Below are 17,500 nucleotides of genomic sequence, written 5' to 3' on the forward strand. Positions count from 1 at the left end.
TGCATGCTTATGTGTCTCCTTTTTTTCTTTTCATCTCTCCGCCACCGCCAGATGCCACACACACACACACACACACACACACACACACACACACACACACGTGTGTGTGCAGAGTCTGACTCTGCACCCGCCGCTCTATTTACCCTTCTCCCTTGTTTTCCTCCGTTTCCTCTCTATCTGGCTGTGGCTCGACCTCTTCTCTTAATGCGTATGTGTGCGCTGCGCGCGTGCGTGTCGTGGGATGTGTGGCATTCTGGTGTAGTCTCTTGCTCTCCGCCTCGTCGTTTTTTTCTTTGTTGCCTTGACGTCTATGCGTGTGCGTGCGTGCGTGTGGGTCGGTGTACGTGCATCTCTCTCTCTTTGTGTGCGTTGTGCTGCTTGATCTCGGCTCACCTCTCCTGTGTGTATGTGTGTGTGTGTGTGTGTGTGTGTGTATGCGCCTGTGTTGGTTTGGGGCCTTCGTTGCGCCAACAAACGGACCACAGAAAATGCTGAGGGGGATGAGAGGTGGCGAGTATGACGGGCGTAAGGGAGGGCGAGAGCGGAGGTCAAGAAGAGATGTGGCAGAAGCAAGGTGTCTGCTGGTGTCTCGGCCGACTCGTTTTCTTCGGAGAGGAGGCGCAACGGTAGGGTGAACGCACGCAAAGGCGACGCATTCCGCCCCTACCTCTCTCCCCCATGCGTTTCCCTCCACAGATGCACACTCGTGCGCGGTCTCTGCGGCGCTCGCAGGAGCAGCACACACGCACACCGCTCTACCGTCAAACGCATAGGCACGCGCTTGCACCTCTTTGCATTCACCAGAAACGAAGCGCACACCAAACGGCGAACATGTTTTGGTGAAATCCTGGCGGAAAAACGAAAGGCGCAACGAAGAGGGAGGCCACATCGACGACGACGACGACTATGCACTACCTCATCATCAGCGGCAAAAAACAGCGGCGGAGCAGTCACCACCACCACCACCACCACAACGAAGAGAGCTTTTTTTTTTTTGAAACGTTTCTCCTCGACTTCTTTTTCGCTTCCCCTTGTTTTGGGTTTTACTTGTAAACACACAAACCATACGGTATCCAAGAAAACACCTTCACCCGATGGAATATGGCTGCGAATATGCAATACATCAACACACACACACACACACACACACGCACACGTGCTCATACAAGGGAAATCAGCTACACACTGCAACATCATGATTAAACTGCTGCTGCTGCAGCACCACCGTCGACGTCGAGGATCACGCCCATAGGCTTTACGCTCTTGTCTCTTGGTCTTTGTGCGGGGGGTTTGCGTCTTTGAGAGAGGGGTGACTTGAGGTGGTGCGGATATATATATATATATGTATATATATATATATATGTGTGTGTGTGTGTGTGCGCAGAGCCATTAAAGCACCGAAAAGAACGAAGGAAATAAGCGAGCAGGAGAGGTGAGGAGAATTTCCAGAGCACGCGGAGCTCGCATCACGCTCCCCTCTGATGCAAGAGTGCGCTATCGCACCGCAGCACACGAGTGTGCGAATAGCGACGGTAGCGAAAGTGCCGGCCGTTCTCTTCGGCACGCCTTCCCGAAAGTCGGCAGGAGTCTTTTGCGCGAGTGGCGAGCGAGCGCACGCGTGTGTGTGTGTGCGTGTGTGCTGCCATGGTTCACAGCGGAAGCGAAGACGAGAGAAGGAGAGGTCTGCGCATCGATTGCCTGAGAGGAGGGCCGGCTGGGAGGGCGTATGCTGGCAGACGCGTTATCTAGTCATGTCCAGTACCCGTCTTTCTGTCACTCACCTTCACACGCCCACCGTGTCGTCTGTGTGGTCACTTTTCCTTACCTTTGGCCTCCTCTTTGCGTTCTCTTTCATCTCTGCCTTCGGCGACTGTGCGGGTGCGCTAACGTATACGCCATTGGTGTTCGTGCTGCTACGGCTGCGCCTGTTCCTTACACACGCACACGCACTGACACAACGCCTTTCCAAGCACATCACTCATTCTCCCCTCCCCTCCCCTCCCCTTTTTTTTTCCAACGCTCTTCGCGGACTGTGTTCTCTGTTGTCCGTGTACCTTCTCACTATCAACTTGTGTGGTGTATCTCTGTCCCTCTCTCTTCCTCTGCTTCTTTTTTCTTGGCGTTTCGAGTCGGAGTAGCTGGTGAAGAGTGAGTCGCAGGATCCGCACAAGTGCTCCTACGTATAGCTATATATATATATATACAGATGCGACGCCAGGCATTTGAACTGCTCTCTCGTGATATCCACACCCATTCCTTGTTCCTCTACCTCTGAGGCCCTCTTTATTATCGTGTTTTTTCACGCATCTCTCTCGTCTTCACCTGATACGCCGCACCGTAGCGCAGAAGAGAGGCCTTTTCACCGCTCCCCCCCCCACACACACACGCACACCCAAACCCATAGACACTGCACTGAGCCTGCGTGAGAGTTCTCACACCCTCCACCGCACTCCACACACGCGCATAGAGAGGGGCTCACGCCGACACGTTGGCTTTTCTTTTCTTCTTTCCTTTTCACGCATACATCGACTCCGCCGAAGGCCAACATAGGCCTTCCCCGCCCCCCTCCCCCACTCTCCCGTTGCCCTCCTTCTCCTCGACGCGTCGACACACCTCCTGACTACTCATTCACGTCCGCAACAGTCTACACCACGGCAGCGGCGCACCGGGTGCATTTTCCTCCGCGCCCACACACTCCGTCACACGCAGACGTTTCCACTCCAATACATCTGCCTCCCACCACTCGTGCTCTAAGACGTGATTTGCTGATTCGCTTTATTCGATTTCCTTTGTGTGTGTGTGTGTGTCGGCGGCCTCTTTTGCGCACCTGGTGCCGCCACACCTATTAGTCGACCCTTCCACCCATAGATACACACAGGCACAGCAGTGGCTCGCGCCAACGCATCTCGCCGCACCGAGTTGTTTCGCGGGCGGTAGTGTGCTCTAGCCCGTTTGTCTCTTTTCGGTACCGTGCTGATACGAGCTGTACACAACAAACACTGACATACACACACAGACACACACCAGTGAGGTGGGGCTGCTGTTGCTGCTGCTCACGCGTAGCCCAGTGAAGCCAAGCCATGCTCGCCTTTACCATTACGTCGACAGAGCAGGAGCGGACAGTGAAGCGGCTGAAGGTCGACAGTCCTTCAGCGTCTCTCGAATGCGAGGATGGCGGTGAGAACAGCTGCGGCAGCTTGCCGCATATCGCAGAGGCCAATCCTGCGTTAGAGAGCGCGCAGCGTACTCCACCCATGTCCAAGCAGGCTGAAACTCCTGCAACAGAGGCGGTGAATGGCGTCTCTCCCGAGATCTCACCAGCGAACTCGTCGAGGAGCCGCCACAGCAGCGATGACGATGACGACGGCAAGGACGAAAAGGACATGAGTGACAACCACCTCTCTTCCCCGGTGGCACGGGAGTTTAGCGGCAACACGTGGCGCGTGACACGCACACCAACGGGGTCTGCCGTGACGGCTACGGCCGCCATAACCGGCGGCGCAGCTGTTCCGCCGCCCCCCATCACGACAAACGGCGCCATCACCACACTGCGCACTCTTGGCCAACTGCAGACGCTCGTGAGCAGCACAAACACAACGTCCGCGAAGGATAAGGTGCACCCGAGCCTGCGGCTCAAGCCGGGCGAGACGGTGATGCTGCTGTTGCACTTTGACGAGACGTCCCTGCGCTCGCTCATTAACGGCGCGACCATGGAGCTGTCGCAGATGCGCATCTTCACGCTTAACCTGGCGAAGCTGCCGCTGCACGACTACGAGGAGGCCCCCGAAAGGCGCTTGAACGCCAGTGGGTGTACCAGCAGCTCCAATGCGAGCGACCGTGCGCGGCGTGGCGGCAGCACCGCGACGCCGGACGCTGGTGTGACCCAAGTCACGGCTCAAGACACTGAGGACGAGGACGAGGACGAGGAAGAGCTAGTGCCGGCGGTGCATCCGGTGGCGGTGTCGACAGCGGCGGCAGCGGGGACCAGCACCATTGCGGAGAAGGAGTGCCTTCCTCGCGCGTCGGTCTCCGCGGGTGGCGCCCTCGCGCTTGACGAGGCTGCTACCGTCTCCTCGCTCTCTGGCGACCTCCACCACGCTAGCGACGTCATCAGCGATAAGCTGCACCAGATGTTGGCAGTGGACACCATACTGAACCCCCACGCTTCCCAACAGCAACGTGGCCACGGGAACGGCGACGGCGGTGCCGCCGCCACTGGCAAGAGGGAGCCGTTGCTTTTCCCCGCCATGATCGTCTGGCGCGCTGCCGGCGCCCCACGCGAGGAGTACCCACCGGCCCCGCCACAGACTTACTCTTCCCAGCCTCCATGCACCCCCGCAGAGCTCTTTTCCGACCGCCTTTCTGCCCAGGGCGGGCCGCTGGTGGTGAAGGAAGCAACTGGGGTGGACCAGGTGCACTCCTTGACGCTGTTCCGCCCTGTCTTCACGATGGAACATCTTTTCCACACCCTTGTCCGCACTGTCGCGCCGTCTTTTGCTGCCAGAGGTACTGGCGAGAAGTCCCGCACGGTGCTGTACCTCGGTGCTTCGTGGTGCCCGCCCTGCATGCGCTTCGTGCGCGAGATGCCGCAACTCATGCGAGAGGATCTGCCGTCGAGTGTCGTGTGCACCCTGAAGGCGGACATGGACTTGGCCAAGCCCATTTATGACTACTTCAAGGTGGAGATAATCCCTACCTTTGTTCTCCTGGACAACGAGGTGCTCATGAAGTGCTACGAGACCGTGCGGCGTCAGCAAAGCAGCGCTGCCAGTTGCAGCGGCGGCGGCGCCTCGCAGTCCGACTACGCCCGTGCCATCCAGGAGGCCTTCTCTACGGCAGAGCTGGGTCGCTTGCAGAACTCCAACAGGCAGCTCGTGAGCACCTTTATCTCGAAGCACAGCCAAGCTCTGCGCTTCGATGAGGACTTCTGAAGGCTTGCATCAGTGACAGGCACCATTGCTGCTTCTGCTGCTCGGCACGCGGCCACTACCGTGCTTGACCGCTCCTGCTCATCCCGTCTCTTTCTCACATCGCTTCCTGGCCCGTGCATGCTGACACTTGCCCAGCTCACGCCATGCATGAGTGTTGCTTTTTTTTCCAGGTCTCATTCACGCGCGCAACGCAGACACAGAGGCGTGTCATTTGTTGGACGTGGTGGGACGCTCGACACTTCACACATCGTAATCACGGTGCGTGAATCAGCGATCGAGGCCAACGAACAAGCACACGCACGCACACACACATACACACACAAGCTGAAACGTGCGATTATGTGACACTCTTGTTTCTAAACGTGCATGCGTGTGTGTACTAACGTTACATCATCCTTTTTTGTTTTTTCTTTCTCGGTCACTGCAGACATGACGGCGTCCTTGTGGATGCTTGTCCCCTGGGACAGCCGCTGGCGCTCCATTTCTCACCCCTACAAGCATACCCCTACCCCCTGCCCTCCACCATCGCCATCCAAACTACTCCTCTTTCCCGGCTTTCTTCGTGTGCTTGATTTTATGCTTCCGGGTGAAGCGCGCGTCCACGAACCCACCACACACACGCATGCACATACACATATATGTGCATTTATGTATGTGTACAGTGTCGATGGCCCTCTTGCCGAAACTTGTTTGTGTATTTTCTTCTTCCGTTTGCTTCTCGTCTATTTTGGGTTGCCTGTTGTGTTTGTATTTCGGTTTGGTGGCGGCGGTAGTCGTTGTTTCGCATCATGATGTCACTCTTCCTTTCGCCTCCTTCATACTTGCTGCCCCTCCCCCCCTGGGGGGGGGCGCCTGCGTCTCACCGGGCTCTTGCGGCAACGGACCTCGCGTTTGTGTTTCCTGTTTTTTTTTTTGCGCTGTGGTTTGCTCTGCTCAGCTTGAGCGGTCGTAGCTGCGGAGGAAGAGAGCGGAGAAGGGGGGGGCGTGATAGTGGTGGAGTCAAACGGAAGGAGGAGGAAGGGGGGATGTAGGCGTGCAATGTGTGCACGTGCGCATTGGTTTAGATCACTCAACTCGTCATTTAGACTGCGCTAGGCCTTGGGCTCTGTCCGTTTCCTCCTCTTTCGTTCGCCTTGGATGTGCCCGGCACACTCTTAACCGTGCATGTGTATGCGCTTGCGTGACTGCCCTGCTGCGGCCGCAGCGGGCAAAGTGAAGCGGATGAAGGCGCAGAGAGAGAGAGACTCAGCACTCCGGCCCCCCAAGCACACACAGGAAAATCAAGGATGTGGAGATGGGAAAGACGGGTGTGGCTATAGTTCTTCTCGTTCAGCGTGTCCACTCTCTTCCACAGAGCATGAGTCGAACTCCACGCAACCCCGGCCTGTCAAAGGTCCCCATTGCCTGGTGCCATGCAGCAGTAAACACACGCGTCGCCGCAATGCGCCGGCTCCGTCATCTGAGCAGGGCCTCTGCCTGGAACTCCACACACTGATCCACTCGGCAGGGGTCGCCTCACATCTGCTCCCACTGCACTGGCTACCACGTAGTGCATCCCCCTGGCGGTGGCGCAGGCTCTCCACCAGTAGGCAGTGAGAGGGCCGGGTGAGGGACATACGAACTGCCTTCATGTTTTGCCTACCATGTGTATGGCGCAGACGCGTTCACAGTCGCAGGTCGCTCCACCATGCAACGCCATACAGGGCCTGACCGTCGTTATCCGTAGCGATACATTGCTCCAACCTCCCTCTACGTTGTAGGCGCCTGGCCCTGCCACCGTGTGCGGTGGGCTCGGCATTTGGCGGGGGTTAAGGGGCTGCTGGGATGGCCCGCACAGAATGCTTGTGTGAGTGTGTGAATGGTGCACTGGACTCTGAGAGATGCCACGCACGTGTGTATCTCCCGTCATCAGGGGCTTGAATTCGTCAACGGAAGCAAAAAGCGAATGGAGGCATGTGTACATAGATGTCACTGATGTGTTTGGTTGAGCGTGGCGTGGCCGTGTGGGTAGTGCAGCTGCGCTCGCGCATGCTTTGTGTGTGTGTGTGGGGGGGGATCTGCTCACTCTTGGTCTTCCTTTGCTTTGTTTTGCCAAGTTTCACGTGGGTCGTGGTGTGTATGCTACTCGCTGGGTGCACGTGTGCCTGCGTGTGTCTTCCTCGGTGTGTTTCCATTTGTTTTGATTGCATTACTGACGATTGCAGTTGGTGACGCCGGCGTGGGCAATAAGATCGACAGAGGACAGCAAGAGAAGGAATCGTGCAGCTGCAAGCAGAAGCAATGGAAACGATAAACTATACTGCAGAAGGTGGTGGCGCGCCTGCGCGTGTGTGGGTACCCATCTCCGTTTACTGCCGACAGCGCTACGTGGTGGTTTGCGTTGTGCCTGCGTGGTGATCACCAGCCTTCAGCTCGTCGTGCATCACCCCAACAAGAAACGTGTCGCCGTGTCCCATCTTCTCGATTCCTTCCATCTCCAATCCTCTTCCTTTCCACCTCTCCGCGCCACACACACTGCCGGGTGCCCGCACCCCCCTCCCCCTCAACGCGGCCACATCCCTTGCACGGGTGTATTCGTTACCGCTCTCCCACCACCACCACCACCACACCCGCCGTTGCACGAAACACCGACACCATCACGAACAGCAGCAATACGATAGCACTGCGACGCATTTCAGCAATTGTCTGGGATCCTCTCCGTTTCGCTGCAAACAACAACAACAACAAAAAGGTCCGAGAATCGACGACTCAAACAGCCGACCGCACTTTTTTTTTTCTAATTTCCGCTTGTCTTCTCCGTTCCCACCCTTCTCTCTCGTTGACCGACACGCTCGTTGCTTTCCCCCGCTTAAACACATACATTGAACGAAAAAGGAAACGACGCACACAGAGAAAGAGGAAAGGACGGAGACAGGCAGACCTGCCGGCATAAGCACAACGCGCGCGCCCATTGCACGCTGGTCTGCCGCTGTACATACCCTCCCCCACTTGCCTACTGCTGCAGACTGTCGTTTCTACTGCCACGTATTGACTGTGCATCTCGGTGCCCCGTGCCAAGCTTCTCTTCTCCGCCTCCTTTTGGGCGAGCTCCTATTTTCCGCGTCTCTGGCTGAACGCATCTGACCTTCGTTTTCTTGTCGAACAGCGAGTCGCACTCACTCGTGCGGACAGGCACGAGAACGACGGGGAAGTGAGGCACACGCGTACTCTTCGTTTTCCTCCCCTTTTTTTCGTTTCAGCGGCGGCCTCCTCTCTCTCTCTCTCTTCGTCTCCGCGTGGCTGCAGGAGTCACTCTCACTCCTTCTGTTGCCTTTACGCCTCTTTTTCGGTCGTTTCACCTTTTTTTTCTCCGCCGCGTGTGATCGCCAGAGCGAGTGCGCGTGCACAGCGAACCAATTTGGTTGTCCGTCGCGTGCCGTTGTTTGAGGTACTGTGGTGGTTGCGTGTGCGCGCGTCCGTGCCTTTTTTTTTGCGTGAATTTGTTGCTTCTGTTTTTTTCCCCTTTCGCCTTTATCACCCCTCCCACTCCTCCAGTTTGCACACCTTCTCCCCTCTCTTGATCTCTGTCTCGCCCCATCTTCCTGTGCTTCTTTTCTGCCGCCTTATTTTGTTCAGCACTCCATTCTCGGCTGCTGACTCTCCGAGATGCCGTTTGGCCCCTCCGTGCGCAGCGACCTGGAGTGCACTGCGGTGCCGACTGCCGCTGAAGTTGGCGTGAACAGCGCAGGAGTCGTTGGTGGCGTCTCGACTGCGGCGGCTTCATCGCCGTCGGCGGTACCAACTGGCAATAGCGGCCGGTCGTGTGGCTCTCCACATCAACCGCCGCGCGCGATGGTGCAGCGAACGGGCAGCAGTGAAGGCGGCCGCGATGGGGCAGCCGCCGCACCGCGTGGATACAGCGCCAGCGCCTCCGCGACGCCAACTGGCGCTGACGCACCGCTCAAATCACCCACGCCACAGCCGAGCAGCCTGCCCTGCGGTCGTGCGCCTGTGTCGCGCGGCGCCTCGGATGTCAAGGCGTCAGTCGTGGCGTTCCCAGCCCTCACTCGCGCCACCGCAGCACGCGCCTCCTCGACCCCGCACGACATTGGTGCCTCAGTCACCACCAGCGCATCGTCTTCCAGCATCGCCGTGGCACTGCCGCCGCTGCAGCCACGACGAGCCAGCAGCTCCGCCGCGGAGTCCTCCAGAGATGCAGGCGGATCCTCTAACAAACCGAGTAGCAGATGGGCAAGTCCGGATAGGTCGAGCGGCACATCATCACCTACGGGTACACGCGCTGCCGTCGCGCCGCTCCCTTCGCTCTCTGTTAGCGCAGCAGGTCAGCACCCGGCTATTGGAGCTGATGCGGCCACCGTTTCTGATACCTCTGGTTCGCCCCGCGTGGATACGCGGAGTTCGAGCAGCGTGTCACCGTCCAATGGGCAACGTGAATCGTACTTCCGTGAGAACAACATCCCCTTCTTATTCAATGAGATGAGCGAGGCCCTCCTCGACGCCCAGCCGGAGGACCCGGTGTCGTTCATGAAGGAGTGGCTGCAGAAACGACGAGAGGCCATTGCGCAGTAGACGGCAGAGAACTGGTTTGGAAAACGAGGAAGGAGAGGAGGGACTGCGCCCGTGTCTCTGTGGAATTGCAGCATTCCGTGTGTGCTGTGAAGTGTTTTGACTGTACAAGACCATTGCAACACAGACCCCCACCCCACTCTCGCCTCTCTCACGTCTGCCGCTCGTGTGTTTGTCGCTCTCCGTGCTACCCCACAAGTCTCGCCTGCGTCAGGGCACACGGCAACACCACCCCGTGGTGTCATGATTCTGTATAACCTGCTCCCTTCTCTTTCTTGCTTTGTGTGCGGGTGCGCGAGTGCACCTCTTGGGCCACACACCCGCTTGCTCTTGGCAGGCATCGGTGCGCGCTCACCCCCTCCCGAACGTTGTGCGCTTCTCTTCTCCGATGTCTTCCCACTTTGTTCGCGTGCCTACCGCCCGCCGCGTTGATGTTGTCCCCTCTCTTCCTCTTCCTCTTCCTCTTCCTCTGCCAGTCTGGCCGGAGCCGCCCGTGCAAACCGAATCTGAAGCAAGTGAAGATTTTTTTGCAGAGAAAAAGGTGATGGTGCGGAGGTACGTGGCGACTGTGAACACAAGCAGCGAAGATCGCACACGCGCAGTCCCACAAGCACACACGAATCCCGGCAGGTACGCATAGAGGTCATCATCGCAGAATCGAATCCGCACACACACACACACACACACGACACACACACACACACACGACACACCAAGCGAATGAACAGTTCGCACATCGGCGAAGGAATGCGGCGCCGCATTCGACATGCGCCTCCTCTTTCTTTGTCCCTTTTTTTTCGCTCCTGTGCGTTTTAGTTGCTTGCCCCCTCGCTTCATTCCATCCCTTCTGCTACCCATTCCCCTCTCCTCTAGTTTTGTTGTTGTTTATTGCTGTGTGTTGCGAGTGATTGCATCCTACTGTTAGCCTACCCCCACCCCTTTTCCTATTCTCTCCCTCGCCGACCTTCCGACTCCTGCTCCCCCCCCTCCATACACACACATGCGTGCGGTCACATTGGGGCAAAATGACTCCTGCGCGGGTGTGCACAGCGTTTTCTCTCTTCACACTCGTCCATGTATGTGCATATGCTTCTCTCTCTCTCTCTCTGTGCTTCACACTTTTGGTTTCTTCAGTTTCCTGTTGGTCAGCGGGCGCTGTTTCACTGCCCCCTTCTATCTCCTTGTTCGTGGTTTCCTCAGCGGCTCGGAATGCCCTTCTCGAGCTGCTCTCTGTTCTCACGTGTGTGTTGGAAGTGGGGGAGCTTGGTCTTGGCACCCCTGTGCTCATCGTTTGCGCAATGTGTGGAAGAACAGCACTAAAAAGAGGAATGATCATGGCAAGGGAAGCACGAGGAGGATGCAGCATGTACAGACGATGTTCATAGTGTACGGGTCCGCTAATTTTATTTTTCGGCGCATGGCTTCTTCTCTTCCCAGGCGCGCGCATACAGTCGAGCTGTAAGCGAGCCGCAGCTGTGGGAGAGCCGCAGGCGCAAACGCTTTCGAGCATGCGCGTGTGCCGGAATGGAGAAGTGCGGCCGGCGGCTCATTGTTGCACCCTCATGCCGCCCCGCCGCACTCCTCTTTCATCCCTTTCACAGGCACACACACACACACACAAGCACACTCATGCAAACGCATCTATAGATATGCGCTGGCGGGTGCCTGAGTAGGCGGGTGAGATCGTCGTTGAAGTTCAGTTGATTTGTTTGTATCTTTGGCTGTTAAGACTACAGAAGGAGTGGAGTGGGGTGGAGTGGGGGGGGAGGAGGCGCACAGAAAAGGCTGGAAAAAGGAGGCGTGAGGGGTCGTGCCGCCTTCTCTCGCTCTCTCCACCTTCTTTTCACGCTGGGCTTGTTGCTGTTGTTGTGTTCTTGCATGATGTCAACGTTGTGTTCCCGTGTGGAGGCGTTTGCTGTGGTGTGCCGCGCCTCTTTTTTTTTCTACCCTCTCTTTTTCCTTTTGAGGGCTCTTCCGCGTCTGCGTACGGGGGTCTTGGTGCTTGCGTGTGCCTCTCGCGCACGTTGTGCATTGCAGAGGAGCAGAACGAAACGAAAACAACATGAGCAACAGGGGAACGACAACGCACCCCCATTTCCTCCGCTCCTCCTGTTTCCTTCCTTTTTCGAAGGGTGTCTCGAGCTCTGCCCTTGACGTGCCTCTCTTGGCTTTTGCTCGTTCTTCGCTTTTCGTTCTTCCTCGCTCGCGGTGATGATGCCGACCACCTCAGTGCGTTGTATCAGGCCCCGGTATCCACTCTTTGTGTGGGGAGGCCAACATCCTGCAGCCTGAGCACGGGTACGGCGGCGGTCTCTTGGTGTCGGCGGGCAACGCTGGGCTGCCGCTGTGCCAAATAGACGTGCGGTCACGCACACGTTTGTACCAACTCACTATGCATCTTTTCCACCATTAACAAAAAATAGTGACGCATCCCACCTCTTGCCAATGGCGCATGGGATTCAGGTGTGGGTGGAGTGTGCCCCCTGCTGCCGCTGACTCATAGCAACGTCCCACGTGTCGCGGCACATGCGGGCAAGACATCCAGACATGCCCACGGTAATGTCGACGGAAGTAGAAGCTGCAGACCGAGAGCCCCCTCCCCCGCAGCCAACAGCGCCGTTGAGGCAGGCGCCACGGTAGGAAAAATGCGAGTATTCTGCGCACGCGCGGGTAATCATAGCTGGCGCAGTGTATCGCATCCGAGCAAGGCATCTGAAGGTCAGGGGGCGCTGGTGATAGTGGAGAACAGCGCGAAGATGCTCACGCTGATCAGTCCCACAGCTCATGTGTGCGAAGCATGCGGCATCTCCTGCATCCGACCGGGTCGGCTGATGAGGCGCGGATGCCGGAGGCCTGACGAGAGCATCCCCGAATCGCATTACTGAGCCCTAAAGACTTCCACGTGGAGAGTGTCCACACCAAATTACGGGCTGCCGCGGCTTGACGCGAGTGAGGGCGAAGTACGGCACGTAGGCAGGATGTGCAGGGCCTCAGAGGGCCCTTGACCTGAGGCTGGCCAACATCCTCCTTGAGCTCATGCGGCATGCCCCTAGACCACCCCTTACTACTCGCACCGCAGGTACCCACCGTTTCCGCCCTCGAGCAGGACCCTGCTTGCGGCCCGCTTGCGTGAAGGCATGCAGTGCACCCGAGTGTCCGTCTGGCGCCGACCGCCCAGCACGTATGCTCAGAAGGGATGAGGAGGAGCGAGAGGAGCCCATTAGCCGCAGTGCACGGTTCGACGGCAGGACAGTTCGCTCTCGACGACCAGGACGTTAGCCGTAGGGCAGCAGCGACCAGATGAGCTGTGGTTGTGTGTACGCATATACCTCGGGTGGCCTGTTCGTGGTTGGATAACGGGGATGGAAAAAAAAACGCAAGCTAAAAGAAACATAGATCTTCACTGTCGTGTACACGTATCGCGAGCCCTTTCTCTTTCACCTTCTCCGCCTTCAGTCTGTATATGTACCCGTGTATGCTTGCGCGTCTGCGTAGCTTTTCAATTTTCTTTTTTGTTGTCTGTGTGTATGCGTGTCCGCTGCGTTTGGCGTTGCGTGTTTTGTTTTCTGTTTGCATGCGCCTTCCTTCTGCTCCTCAGGTTCCTTCTTCTCCCTCTTTCGCAGTCCGTAGTCGCGTGTTCCCCTCCACCTCCGCCCCCGTGACGTCTCCCACGCCCCCGTGACGTTTCCCAAGTTGTTCACGTGTGAGTGCGTGCTCTTGCGCGCCTTTGTTCAGCGTTCATTTGTGGTCGTCTTCTGTTTTTGTGGCGCCCTCCTCTTCTCCTCTTCTCCTCCGGCTTCGCTTCGTCCGCGTTTCCTTTTGCTGCCTAATGCGCCTCCTACGCTCGCACAAGCGCCTTCATGCATAGTCTTTGTGCACACCTGTCTTGCCGTCGTGTACACCTGCATGTCTTGTCGTTCTCGCGTGCTTGCTCTGTTGATGTTTTCGTGGCTGTATTTTTTTCTTTCTGTCTGTGTGTGTGTCTGTGTGTATTTCCTCATGCTATAGCTGGCGTCAATGTCTGTCTGTGCGTTCTCCGGCTGTCTTCACTCGTTTTGTCCAGCTGCTGTCTCTCGCTCGGCTCACCTCGTACCTTTTCCTCTCTTCCCCGCCCTCCCTCTGCTACAGGCGTAGCGCTGATGTCCGTGTAATCATGCGTATGCGTGTGTATTGGTGTGTCTAACTGTGCAATAATGCACTCATTCGGGGCCTCCAAGCCCTCCCCCCTCCCCTGGACTTTGGTCACCTCCTCATTAGTGAGACGCTGCACGGCATTTTCCCTCTATCTGCCTCCTTTTTTTTTCGTTGGATGCACTGTACCGCCCGCCCTTTTCGGCACACACGCCGTTGGACCGCTTCGCAAGGCTTCGATTCAGGAGAGCAGCCCATGGCAACAATGCGACGCGCGCGCACACACACACACAAGCATGCCAGCACCTTTTTTCGTTGTTTACAGAATACAGAGTAGGGGGTGCTGCGTGGACGAGCTCACCTCAGGTACGCGCGCGTCGCATGCGCTCTTGCTGGTGCATGCAATGCCCTGCCTCCCTCTCTCCCCATCACCGAATGGAAGAGAGACTTTTGCGTGTCGGTGCCGCTGTCAACCCTCATCTGTGGCCTTTCCTTCCCCTCCCTGTGTGTGCATATATGTGGTACCCACACAATATCCACGCGGCGCTTGCCTCCTCATCTCTGCTTCGCTTTTCCCCGGCACTTGGCACTGCTCGCTGTCCTCGCCCTCCTCGAATCTCTCTCCGTATTTTTCGAAACGAAACACATACACGTGCGCCCAGTCCGCGCTCCGACCCGACGTGCGCTGTGGAGTGATCCTCTTACCAGGTACACGCACGCACAGGCACGCTCGCATTTCTCTAGGCTCACCACACAACGGCATTTTGTTTGACGGCGCGTGAACAGTGTATGCCTTTCTCCGTGTACGTTAGCTCTATGTCCTACAGTTTTTCTACCATCAACGGCGTGCTGCCGCTTGGCGCTCAGCGCGCATACGTTCCACGAGCTTCGCGACCACATCTTGCGTGGTCCGCGGTGCAGTCATCTCGAGTTATAGGAAGCCAATGCCGACTAAGAGGCGACGGAACAGCCGCGCGCGAGCAGACCCGCGGCACAGAGTGCACGGAGGTAGAGGGAGGCGAAGCCGCCGTCACGTCAGCCTCCCCTACTGAGCTTGGCTTGGCGGGGTTGCTCACGACGGACGCGGCATCCGGCACGCGTCTCACCCTCTACTCCGATCCCGATTCACCACAGCTGCCGTTGTGCAGCGCGCCCATTCCGTCGCAGCGGCGCGTGGTGGCACTGTGGATTCCACCAACGAGCACCAGTGCCGACAGGGACGGTAGCAGCAACGTATGTGCCATGGCGCCGCTCTTCGTCAGTGACGACACGGGAGGCGTTTTCGCCTACCACTGGAGCGGCTCAGACAGCTTGCGCGAGCCAGCGGAAAAGCGCCGCCGCACCGACGCGGACACGGGGCGCACGCTCAGTAACGACAAGGACGGCGTGTGGACACCCGTGGCGCGGGCGCACTCCACATTATCCTCGGATGTGGCGCGAATTCGATCTTGCAGGTCCGCCATGTCAAGCCTCTTCGCCGTTACCCGTGGCGCGCCGGGCTGGGCGGGGCTAACAGCACTGCATGCCTCGCTGCCGTGCAGCGCGGCGTTGCAGCTGGTGTCGGTGCGCGAGTTCTACCATGACGTGCGCCTCATTGACCCCACGCGACAGGCCGTCGTGCGCACCTACAGCACTACGCACGCCCCCACCGGTGTGCTCTGCCCTTCTGTGCAGGCCGCCCCCCACTGCACCCTTATCGTCGAGGGTTGTCTGGCAACGCTGTATGATGTGCGATGCCCGAGTGCCGTCCTATCGCTCGGCGAGGTGTACGAGTCGCAGGCGGAGTGGCGAGCCGCCAAGGACGCCGCGGCCGCGGGGACTGATAAGCAGGCTGACAGTGGCGTCGAGGGCGGCAAGCAGGGGAACGGCAAGAGTCCCGAAGGCGTCAGGGCTGCTGCCGCACTGGCCCCCGTACCACCTCTCATTCCTGGCCGCCTTACTAGCACCGTCGGCCAAGTGCGTGACATCTGCGGTACCGCGAACCCGTTTGAAGTGGCGTGCGCGGTGGATCGTGCGCTCTGCGTGTACGACCTGCGCAAGTTCAACCGCCTCTTCACCTCCTCGAGCGTTCTGAAGTACGTCATTGGGAGCGTAGCTTCTGTAGCGGGCGGCCGTGGCGTTGTGTGCGCCGGCATCGATGCCGAGGTGCGGCTTATCCCACTGCATGAGAAGTCCGACACGTTGTCCGAGGAGATGCTGTCGCTGGCTGCGCGCGTCGTCACACAGGCCCAGCAAAAGAAGCAGCGCAGTGACACCCGCAAGCCTGAGATGCAGGACAGCAAGGCCGTCGGCGGAGCGGGCGCCAACGCCGTGGGCCCAGGCGGAACGTTTCGCACGCGTCTCAGCACCTCTGTCAGCTGTACGACGACGTGGCAGGGCGGGTGGGTGACCGCATGCAACGGGGGCGGCGCAGTTTCAGTGGGCGTGTCGGTGGATGGTGAGGTGTTCCTGGCTCAGTGACGCATTTTGAGAGATGCCGTGAGCTGGAGAAACGAACTGGACTTTCTCCCTCGCCGTTTTCTTCCGAGTCGAGCATATCTAGCGTGTGGCATCACCAGCAGCGGCGGCCGGCCGTGTACCACCTGTAAACCGCCCCAGTGAGAGAAGGCATCGGCTGCCGTGCCTTTCCCTCCAACGTTCGTTTGCTGTTTACATTCGCAAGTGTCCTTTGCAGACGTCCGCATGGTGCGCCCGTCAATCGTGGGTGTGCACCTCTGTGTCTCTTCTCTCGTTCTCTCGCTCACATTAAGCAAGCTATATGCAGATATATATCTGTATATAGGTATGCGTGCGTGAGCCTCGATTACACGGAACGTCACGACAACAGACCGCTGTTGCGTTGATGCACTGACAAACACGCACTTGTGTCCGTGCCCGACACGCACGCTCCCTCGTCGACCCCGCCCCCCTCCCCCTCTTTCCCGCTCAGTAACATCGCTCTTTCACCACGATGAACATGGTACGGCAAATTGCAGCACGCCGCCGTCTTTCTCTCAGTGGCTCTAGAGGAGTGCGACACACGTGGCTGCAGCGGCGCCGTTTTTGCTTTGGATGTCCTGCGTGCGTGTTCACAGAGTTGAGGGCACGGGGCAGGTGAGAGAGAAGGATGCACCCTCATTTGCCTACACTCGCGTGCCGCCTTGTGGCTGCAACTCATGCTGGGATGCCGGTGCCCATGCTGCTCGCATGCGTGAGTCCGCTGTTTACCCCTCGTTCTTGCCCTCCTCTCTTCACTCACGCCCCCTCCTCTCCTCGCCTTCCCCTTGATTTTACTCCTTTCGCACATCTTGACGGTGCACCCGGCGCAGGTCGGTCCCGTTCAACAACAGTAATGGCTTTGGGCAAGAACAAGCGCATCAGCAAGGGCGGCAAGCGCGGCAAGCGCGGCAAGGCGCAGGAGACGATGGCGCGCAAGGAGTGGTACGACGTCGTCGCGCCGGCGAATTTCGAGAAGCGCCAGTTCGCCAAGACGATCTGCAACAAGACTCAGGGTACCCGCATTGCTGCCGACGTGCTGCGCGGCCGCGTGTTCGAAGCCAACCTCGCCGACTTGAACCAGTCCGCTGGTGAGGAGGAGGCGTACCGCAAGGTGCGCTTCACGGTGCAGGAGGTGCAGGGCCGTAACCTGCTGACGCAGTTCCACTCGATGGAGGTGACGACGGACAAGATGGCGAGCCTTCTGCGCAAGTGGTGCACGACGATGGAGACGACTGTAGAGGTGAAAACCGCCGACGGCTACACAATGCGTCTCTTCGTTGTTGCATTCACGAAGCCGCAGGCGAACCAGCAGTCGCGCAACTGCTACGCGAAGCAGCGCCTGGTGAAGTGGCTGCGCATGCGTATCACGAAGATGATCAAGCGCCGTCTGTCGA

General features: G+C 58.2%; 3 protein-coding genes across 3 annotated transcripts in view; all 3 read left to right on the forward strand.

Annotated features, from left to right (window-relative positions):
• Positions 1-3,080: 3,080 nt before the first annotated feature.
• LMJF_35_0380 (conserved hypothetical protein) lies at positions 3,081-4,931 on the forward strand (the record flags this gene model as incomplete). Its single annotated transcript, XM_003722387.1, has 1 exon — positions 3,081-4,931. One exon carries the CDS (start codon positions 3,081-3,083, stop codon positions 4,929-4,931), a length of 1,851 nt encoding a protein of 616 aa, XP_003722435.1.
• A 9,513-nt stretch (positions 4,932-14,444) lies between these two features.
• LMJF_35_0390 (conserved hypothetical protein) lies at positions 14,445-16,088 on the forward strand (the record flags this gene model as incomplete). The annotated part of the gene is made up of 1 exon (XM_003722388.1): positions 14,445-16,088. The coding sequence occupies one exon, from the start codon at positions 14,445-14,447 to the stop codon at positions 16,086-16,088; it is 1,644 nt and encodes a 547-aa protein (XP_003722436.1).
• An 871-nt stretch (positions 16,089-16,959) lies between these two features.
• LMJF_35_0400 (putative 40S ribosomal protein S3A) overlaps positions 16,960-17,500 on the forward strand; it is a gene marked incomplete at both ends in the record, with an annotated part of 795 nt that continues 254 nt past the window's right edge. The window contains one exon of the mRNA XM_003722389.1: positions 16,960-17,500. This exon is cut by the window's right edge and continues 254 nt beyond it. Within this exon, the coding sequence (XP_003722437.1) occupies positions 16,960-17,500 (541 nt within the window).

This window comes from Leishmania major, chromosome 35, assembly GCF_000002725.2.
Source record: "Leishmania major strain Friedlin complete genome, chromosome 35".
Classification (NCBI taxonomy): domain Eukaryota; phylum Euglenozoa; class Kinetoplastea; order Trypanosomatida; family Trypanosomatidae; genus Leishmania; species Leishmania major.